This window comes from Sinocyclocheilus rhinocerous, unplaced genomic scaffold, assembly GCF_001515625.1.
Source record: "Sinocyclocheilus rhinocerous isolate Xijiao unplaced genomic scaffold, SAMN03320098_v1.1 scaffold3015, whole genome shotgun sequence".
In the NCBI taxonomy this organism is placed as follows: Eukaryota; Metazoa; Chordata; class Actinopteri; order Cypriniformes; family Cyprinidae; genus Sinocyclocheilus; species Sinocyclocheilus rhinocerous.
In genome coordinates, this window is record NW_015661992.1 from 163,634 (window position 1) to 173,375 (window position 9,742).

The following is a 9,742-nucleotide window of genomic DNA, read 5'->3' on the forward strand; positions in this document are numbered from 1 at the left end:
CACACGCACACGTCTTAATAAAAGGTCTTGATAATGCATATCAGAGTAAAAACCAAGCCCTGAGGTCAAAATAACAGCCTGTAGAGCTCGGAAACAGGTTTGTGTCAAGCCACACATCTGGGGAAGATTTCAGGAAAAAATCTGCTTAATTGAAGGGTCACAGAAGCATGTAGTCTCTGTTACCCTTAATGGAAGAAGTTTGAAACAACCAGGACCCTTCCTAGAGCTGGCCTCCTCGCCAAACTGAGCAATTGATGGAAAAGGGTCTTGGTTAGAGTGGTGACCAAGACCATGATGGTCACTCTAGTTGAGCTCCATGATCATATGTGGAGACAAACATCACTGCAACACTCCACCAATCCAGTCTTTATGGCGGTGAGTGTGCTGGTAGCAGCCTCATGCTGTGGGGCTGTTTTTCAGTGGCATGGACCGAGGGACTCGTCAGAGTAGAAGAAAAGCTCAATGCACCAAACTATTGAGATAGCCTTTATGAAAACCCAGTCCAGAGCATTCAGATCCTCAGATCCCCTTCCAACAGGACAGTGAACCTAAGCACACAGCAAGAGTGGCTTATAGACAACTCTGGGAATAATATTTAGTTAAGGGTATGAATACTTATGCAATGTACTTATTTCAGTGTTTTTTATTTTTAATAAATTTACGAAGTTGTGACAATTGTGTCTTTGCTTTGTCAGTATGGTGTATGGAGTGTCGATTGATGTGGGAAAAAAAGTAATTTAAAGCAGTTTAACATAAGGCAGCAACATAACAAAATGTGAAAAAATGAATGGGGTATGAATACTTTCGCAAGGCACTGTAGGCTATAGGCCTATATATATATATATAGAACGATAAATAGGCCTATACGAGAAATATATTTTTACAATTCCGATTATCTTTATAACTAAAAGGAGTAGCCTAGTTGCTTCAACTGTTAGAAGGAAAACATTCAAATGATTGCGCCGCATGCACGCACACAGTTAAGCATTGCTACCTTGTCAATGCAGCCTGTTCATTATCATAATACAATGCAGTCAGTCAAACATATGGAAAAAAACACACCGCTCAGTTTAAATATGTAGTAAAAATCTGTGCCGTTAAGCGTTATCACCGTACCACCGTGAATGATGTTATGCAAACCATTTAGTTTTACGTGGATATTGGAATGTTTGTAAACATTTCGTGTCTGCATTAGGTCTATTTCTGTATGAAATAATAAAATGCGACTTAGACGCAATTTTTTTCCTCTAAAAACACATTTTTCTTTTATACGCGTAGCGTATTTCAACCATGCAGCAAACCTTTTTAAATATTTTGATAAATTACAAAAAATTAATAAATAAATAAATGACTTTTTAAACCGTTTAACTGATTGTATTAATCGGTCAAAATTATTCACGGTCGATTAACGGTTAAGCGGTTAAAATGAACATCCCTAGTGTCGACTATATTGGATCCGACAGTAATGTCGCAACACACAAGTGTGAGTAACTGTTTTCATTACGTAGTCACTATTGCTTTGTCTGTTATTACTGGGTGTGCCTCACATGTCCTGAAAATTGAAGCTGCGGGCTCTTTGATCACCCCCTGGTGGCTGGCTGCAGTACAGGTCATAAACCCCGCCCTCTCCATGTAAACGAATGGGACTCGAGTCAAAATAAAAAAATTAATTACGCTTCCAACACAATTTTCCGAAAGATGGTTTTGGTCAATTAAGGTAGTTGTTATCACGCTGATATATGTTAAATTGTTCGTTTTTGTGATAAGTTTGATTTTAGCTAGTAATTTGATGCTATAAAAACGGGGCGTGTCGTTATAGTTGATTGGGTCTGCGGGAGGTTGATACTAAGTTTGAGTTTGACTCTGGCTCCAAACGAATCTCTACTGCGCAGACTCGGGCTCCAAACGACGTCATTTGATACTGCGGCTCCACCTCACGACACTACTGCGCAGACTCGGGCTCCAAACGAATCTCTACTGTGCAGACTCGGGCTCCAAATGACGTCATTTACTCAAGATGGCAACGGCCATACTGAGATGCTTTGGCTTCACTTTTCTGTAGTGGAAGGAATAGGAGACGCGTTGTCCATCTTTTTTTTACAGTGTATGGTTATTACAGATCGTTTGATATGTACTGAGTATTTATGTGTTTTTGACCTAAATCACAGCAGCTTGTTATCTATAAGGAATAGGGCTGTGTATCGACAAGAATCTGGCGATACGATACGTATCACGATACAGGGGTTGCGATACGATATGTTACGATACTGTTAGCAAGGCAATATAGTGGGATATTTCTTATTTTAGGAATAGGATATATTTTTAGGAAAGCTGTCATAAAGAACACACCCCTATATGACAACCTTAGCAATAAATAAATAAATATAAAATTATTTAACCAGAACACAGTGGGATCTGCATTTGCAATAATCAGTCCCTGTAACATTCAACGTTATTGAACCACTTTTTGTGCAGTACGAGTAAAGGGGGGGAAATTAAAGTGGTTGCAGGATCCTTTAGTTAAATGTATATGTATTTTATAAAAAGACCATATATATTTTGAGACCCTGCTTTAAAGGTTCACATTTTCAGTTTACAATTGTAGCATACAATGTCATAACGTTTTGATCTGAACAAAAGAATTACATCTGCTTAATATCAATGAAAAATAAAGTGCTTGCAGGATTTCTAAATCAACGTTATTAAACCACTTTTTGTGCAGTACGAGTCAAGGGGGAAAAATTAGTGCTTGCAGGATCGTTTAGTTAAATGTATAATATGTGTTTTATAAAAAAGACCATATATATTTTTAGACCCTGCTTTAAAGGTTCACATTTTAAGTTTACAATTAAGAAACGAAGAAAACTATTTTAAAACAATAAAATAAATACATATGTTAAACATTCTCAGAACCTTTCCACTTGGATTTCATAGGTTTTTCAGTTTGTATTTATGTTCCGCGTGGAATCGCCGAGACCGCGATGCGAGCTCTGCCCCAACTGCACAAAACGCCCCCACCACGAGAGAAAGCTGCAGCCACGCGGCAACCCTACCGCCCACCGCACCCCGCGCGAAGGCTCTTCACACGGGACGCGGCAAGCGGCGGAACCGAGGCGGCGCCCGCACCACGGTCCCGGGGTGGACGTTAAAAGCCCAAATGATGCCACACTTCAACTTTGTACACCGAAACAGGAACTGGAACAATTTTTTCATCCTCCATTACTAGCAGTGAACTATATTAACGCTAACATTAGTGGCGTGCCTTAATGCTAGTATTTCCTGTCACTGTTTAAGTTCAGAGATGAAGACTGCCATCTAGCAGTCGGTATATAAACTCAAAACGAAACAACTGGCATGAATCTTGTATGATTTTTTTTTTTTTAATATTGATATTCCGTTTTTGAGAATTGATACACTATCGCCAAACAAAATTAGAGCTGCCACTAATGACTATTTTTATTTAGATTAATCTATCGACTCATTTATCGATTAATCTAAACGATTAATTTCCCACAATTTTACTTAAGAATATTTTATTAAACTATTTTATTAAACCAAATGAAATCCAAATTTCTATGAAATCCTTTTTTTAAAGCAAAAGTAAAGTGCAACATAAAGTGCAAGAAGCAAGTGTCCATCTCATAGTCCAAATTACTGAAATCAAAGTTCAGTATTATAGTGTAAGAATGATAACATATCCACGTGCTCTAGTCTACTAATAATAAAATTATGATTAAAAAAAAAACACTATTTACAGTATTTACCAGAAACGTTATTTACCAGAATTGATTTAGGAGAAAAATGTAAATGTGCAGTATTTCTGAAAAAAAGGGGAAAAAAATTAATTGATTTTTTAAATAAAATCAATTAATTGGAGATGCTTTTGATTATTAAAATTTAATGGAACCATTAAAATGGAATCCAGAAAATAATGGAAAACAGAATTTGGTAAAGATAAAACTGAAAAACTCAATTAATTAGACAGGCTTTTTGATTAATACAATTTAATTTAACCATTAAAACAGAGTATAGAAAAATGAAAATTAAACGGATAATAAAAAATAAAACTGATTTCATAGGGCCCTCTAATTATAATAATTTTTTTTGTGGTAATAAAAATAGAAGTGAACAATAGCCTTTAAAATTACTTAAAATACATATATAATAGCAATGAGGCAATAATAATTAGTTCAAATAAAGTATCAAAAGCAAGAAATCATATGGTTTTATTGAACAAAACTGTTAAAATACATAATGTATTATAAACAATAGAGCTAATGTACATTATGCATTACAACAAAGGCCTGCAGAGGGCGCCAACGGCCTGACGATTGTTTTTACACATTACTGTGCGATCTAATACTTGTTTAATATTGACCAAGCACTGTTTAATTCAAATGTCCACTTAATCTTTAATATTTGGCCATTTCTTTAGGACAGAAATGCTATAGCCACTGTAATTAAAAGAATATGTGGACATCAAAACGTGTAAACTCAGAGTGAGGGTTTGAGCTTTTTTTTGAAACCGCAAGATAATGAGTAAATAAAGCGCATATACTGTATTAGAACTGCATCGCATATAATTATTTAATTAAATCGTAGCGTTTGTGAATTCACAATTATGCTTAATTATGGTTTTTAAATGAGTTTAATATATCATGCAGCCTTGGGAAACTAGTCTAATAGGTCTAATAAGGTGTTTTATGGATTCTCGTCCATGAAATGCGCCACTTCCGGTATTTTGCCGGTTAGTCGACGCGAGCAAAATGAAGTCGAGGATTTAAAAAAATCGAATAGTTGAATAAAATAGATGAATTGCGACAGCCCTAAACAAAATATCGCGATACTCACGTGTATCGATATTTTCTTACACCCCTAATGAGGAATGAAATGTACACTGTCAAACATACACAACTGTTAGTCAATCACAGCAGTGGGCGTTTACTTCCGAGTCTACAATCCTCCATGCCTATTCAAACAGAGCGTTCTGATGAGGGGGGTTAAAAACAGGACAGAAAATAGCCTAATACGTCTAAATTATAATGTTTAGTTATAATGTTCAGTACTAATGTTCAGTACAAAATAAAGAACAAAGGCAGTTCATGACCCCTTTAACATCGTTCTGATGTTAGTCAATTTGAAGTATTCTAAATGACCGGCCGTGTGCAGGAGGTTAGTCATTTGCATAAAACACGGCCAAACCATCTCCATATAAAGGATTTCCGCACACGCTTTCATTACAGCCTTTCGTCACTCTCGTCAAACTTGCCGCTGCTTGCAGATGCACTCTCGCCTATGAAAGCTTGTTTCCATCACAGAATAAAACATTTAAAAAAATAATTGCGACTTTATCTCACAATTGACTTTTTTAAACTCAGAATTGTGAGATGTAAACACGCAATTGTGAGATAAAAAGTCGCAATTCTTTTAAGATGTTTTATTCTGTGGTGGAAACAAGCTCCTCGTGCAATGCCAAGTGTGTCATTCTCACCAGTTCTCACAATAAGCACCTCATACATGCCAGCTGTACATGCGCGTATATCAAGCGTTATTCAGGGAAACCTCACAGCTAAACATATAATGCAGCTTTTCTCACTCTTCCACTGTATGTGATGGAATGTATTTGAGATTAAATTAAATTGTATTATTTAATATTATTATAGAATTTATATATGGATAGTATAATACAATTAATGCAACATACTTCAACATAATTATAGTCGTGCTAGGATGAACTATAACTTAACACGATTATAAGGCCATACGGAGTTAAGTGCTTTTTGCGTACATATGGTTTCAGTTGTTCCTATATTTTTTTTGTAAATTTAGAATACATTTTATTACGAAATTTTTGGTGATTTGTTCTTAAAATCGTACGCAAGCTTAGTGAATGAGACCCATGGTGTCATTAACTGAAACTTTAATAATGTATTAGCCTATATTGTTGATCCCATGTAGTGTTGTGTATATACATGTAGTTTTTTTTTTTTTCAATTTAGTCATCAAAAATTATGTTTACTCCCATTTAACCCTTAGCAGGTTAATTTTGGACCCTGCTGCCACTGTTTCCTTTGCTCATTTCTGTTTTCCCTTTTGTTTTTTAATTCTCTATGGACCAGATAAACCTTTTAGCCAGCATCATTTTATGCCGGTAAGAGTTCATTTACATCAATATGATAAACACTTTCCTGAACATTCAGCTGTGCTCTTTGGTTAATCTCAGTTATTTGCTCTTTCAGCTAAGTAATAGCGACATGTCAGTGCCAACCATTCCACCCATCGGCATGGGTTTCAGCACATCCGATGGGACATTTATGCAGGATTATCCACCGCAGTTAGACCTTGCCAAGAACCCACTTGCTGATACCCATGAATTTAAACAGACCTGTTCCTCATGCTACATTAAAATTGGTAAGCGGCAGTCATGCAGGAGTGTTGCTAGGCAGTGTTTCCAGTGTATGACCTGAAGTTTTGCATTAGGTTCTTCATCATTTGATTGTATTTACAGGACCCGGAGTGCTGGATTACACTTACCTTCCAGAGGACCACAAATGCAAAAAAGATTTGCTTTTGGGAAGAACCACACATTCTGAACTTCCAACATGGAAACTTATTCGGCCGAGACCCACTAAAAACCAGTACATGGGGCCTTATTATATTTGCAAAGGTAATTGCAGTGATCTCCTTTGAGGCTTTATTTTACAGTTTCACAGATTATTTACTAAAATACTGAAAAATTCTGCTTTATAGATGTGGCGATTGGACAAGAATGCCGGTATCTTGCCCATTGTACCTTTGCTTATTGCCAAGAGGAAATTGACGTGTGGACGCTAGAACGCAAAGGCTTCATCTGCAGAGAAAATCTGTGTGATCCTTATGGATCTAAACCTAAGATCAATTTGACTGTGCCCAAAATCTTACAGGAGCACCATGGGATATTTATGTTCCTCTGTGAGGTAAAACGTGCCATTGTTAGAATGGCTTGCTTATTGTAGCTATGACTAACTAATCCATGATACACCTGGAGGTCAGCTGACCAAAATAAATCAAGCTTATGTTTAGCCCTTTTTCCTGTTGGAGATTTGTTTTTTAGCAGCTGATTGTGTGTCTTTAACCCACCTCATTTCATCATTGAACTGGAATGACCGGTTTCCAAAGGAATGGATTTTTAGTTTCTCTGTTTGTTTTTCGTCATTGCTGAAATTTGCATTGGTTTAAAGTTTAAAGAAGCTGTACAAATACCTAACATGTGTGACTTGGTCTGTAGGTGTGCTTTGATCACAAACCCCGAATAATCAGCAAAACCAATAAGGACAACCCCAGTCTATGCTCTCACCCAGTGACAAAGCATGCATTTGAGGAAAAGAAGTAAGCATCTCTTCTTGTGAAGACATGTCCAAACACTAAAAGTGCAGATTCATGCTTTGCAGTGAATGCCGTTGGACTGAATTAATGACTTCATCTGACCAGATCAGGGCTGGAGTTTGGCTTAGGGTTACTTGCATGTAATTATGCATAATTGATTGTTGTTATAATAGGAGGTGCATGTAACGTGTAACAAGGACACCTTCAAATAAAGTGTTACTTGAGTCTTGTGACCTGATTACAATAGTCAACATTTGAGTTGGATCAAAAAAGTTCATCAAAGTTGTCCTGAGACAAGAACGCATTTTGGTTTTAGGACAACTTTGATGAAAGTTTTCGATCCACTTCAAATGTTGACTACTGTATTAACTATGTCAGTGAATTAATACATTATCACTACATACAAATCTACAATTAGATAGTATTAATAATATGGTATGAAAAAGATCAATTATTAATAAAAACTATAAAATATTATTAATAAAATAAAGCATTTAAAATGTGATTATTTTTAAGTAAGTGATGGTTTCTCACCCGTTTAAGCCATTTCAGAGCAAATACACTACAACATATACAGTCAAATATGCAGTTTAGCAGTCTTTATTTTTATTTGGTCTAATATTTTTGTATAAAGCCTTCTAGAGAGCCAGGTAGTGATGAGTTTTTTTATTTTTATAGTCCGTATTGCCTGGCCCTAGGTTAGACCTTTTTTTAAAGTGATGTAGCATTAACACTCTTGTTTTTTTTCCCCCCTCAGGTGCCTTGTACACTATTTAAGGGACAAAACCGTCAGGTACTCCAAAATCCGTCCATACTTCCCTCATTGCCAGATGGATCTGTGTAGGCATGAGGTACGGTACGGCTGCCAGCGAGAGGATTTCTGCTTTTACGCCCACAGCCTCATCGAGCTCAAAGTATGGATGATGCAGAGTGAACAAGGTGAGCTGGCGCTTGAGACTCATGAATTATCCGACATGAAGGCTGACAGGAAACGCTAACTGTTGTGTTGGTTTGCTTCAGGTATCGCACATGAAGGTATTGTCCAGTGTTTTTTTCCCCCCTCAGGTGCCTTGTACACTATTTAAGGGACAAAACCATCAGGTACTCCAAAATCCGTCCATACTTCCCTCATTGCCAGATGGATCTGTGTAGGCATGAGGTACGGTACGGCTGCCAGCGAGAGGATTTCTGCTTTTACGCCCACAGCCTCATCGAGCTCAAAGTATGGATGATGCAGAGTGAACAAGGTGAGCTGGCGCTTGAGACTCATGAATTATCCGACATGAAGGCTGACAGGAAACGCTAACTGTTGTGTTGGTTTGCTTCAGGTATCGCACATGAAGGTATTGTCCAGGAGTCGCAGAAATATTGGAATATGGATGCTGCTGTTCATGCTCAGGTAGAATTTATACATGTGTACTGATAGATAGTATACCTGCAAGAGATGTCTTATGTTATTTTTGTGCCAATCGCATAGGAGCTCCCACCGGTCCTGCTCAGATTTGGACCAGCTAACCTGAAGATGCAGTTTGTATGTGCTCAGTGTTGGAGGAACGGCCAAGTCAGCGAGCCAGACAAAAACAAGAAGTACTGCAGTGCAAAGGCCCGGCATTCGTGAGTCCAGCTCATATTATCCAGATCCTGGATCTAAAATCCAAATCCTGATTTTTTTTGGGCGAACTTCCTTTAATTCACAAAACTGCCATTTTAAGTTCAATATTCTGATAACATCTCACCATGTGTCTCTTTCTCTTTTCAGTTGGTCAAAAGAGAGACGGGTGGTTCTGGTTAGCTCTATTGAACGGAAAAAGTGGACTACAGTTCGACCTCTCCCAACCAAAAAGCCTATTCCTGCTCAGTTTGAAGTAGGTGTAATATTTTTATTTAATGCTAAAAACATTAACCCTTGTCTTTAATGCGAACTGAAATTGATGTTTTTTCAATACTGTCACTGTCTCTTGAATAATTGTTATTCCTGCATGTTTGCAGATTTGTATGCATGTGGCAGCTGGCAAAAAGTGTCAGTACATTGGAAACTGCTCCTTTGCTCACAGCACAGAGGAAAGAGATCTGTGGACCTTCATGAAAGATAACAATAGTAAGTTCACTATGCATCTAAGGATACGTTTACACGACAACGATGTAGTCAAAAAATGGAAAATGTATACACGACAACGTTTTCAAAACGATTCGCATTTACACACATCCGCGAAAACTGACAAAAACGCTGTATTACGTATGCCAGGCCCAGTGAGGAGACATGCAATTCTACACTATTCAAGCTTCACTTGGGGAAAGTCTTTCAAATCATTTAATATTTCGAAGAATAATATTAATCACCAACTTAATAAACCACGAAAGGATATATATATATATA

General features: G+C 37.2%; 1 protein-coding gene across 2 annotated transcripts in view; it reads left to right on the plus strand.

The window, feature by feature from the left end:
• Positions 1 to 9,742, plus strand: part of LOC107727124 (zinc finger CCCH domain-containing protein 7A-like) — a 24,670-nt gene that overhangs the window by 7,229 nt on the left and 7,699 nt on the right. Inside the window, exons 11-20 of one of the 2 annotated variants that reach the window (XM_016536902.1) lie at positions 6,120 to 6,151; positions 6,240 to 6,411; positions 6,509 to 6,667; positions 6,751 to 6,956; positions 7,268 to 7,368; positions 8,123 to 8,304; positions 8,694 to 8,764; positions 8,843 to 8,979; positions 9,125 to 9,230; positions 9,355 to 9,463. In XM_016536902.1, the coding sequence (XP_016392388.1) occupies positions 6,120 to 6,151; positions 6,240 to 6,411; positions 6,509 to 6,667; positions 6,751 to 6,956; positions 7,268 to 7,368; positions 8,123 to 8,304; positions 8,694 to 8,764; positions 8,843 to 8,979; positions 9,125 to 9,230; positions 9,355 to 9,463 (1,275 nt within the window). Of the gene's footprint in view, positions 1 to 6,119; positions 6,152 to 6,239; positions 6,412 to 6,508; positions 6,668 to 6,750; positions 6,957 to 7,267; positions 7,369 to 8,122; positions 8,305 to 8,430; positions 8,613 to 8,693; positions 8,765 to 8,842; positions 8,980 to 9,124; positions 9,231 to 9,354; positions 9,464 to 9,742 lie in introns of both variants that reach the window. The other variant, XM_016536901.1, reaches the window with a different exon arrangement.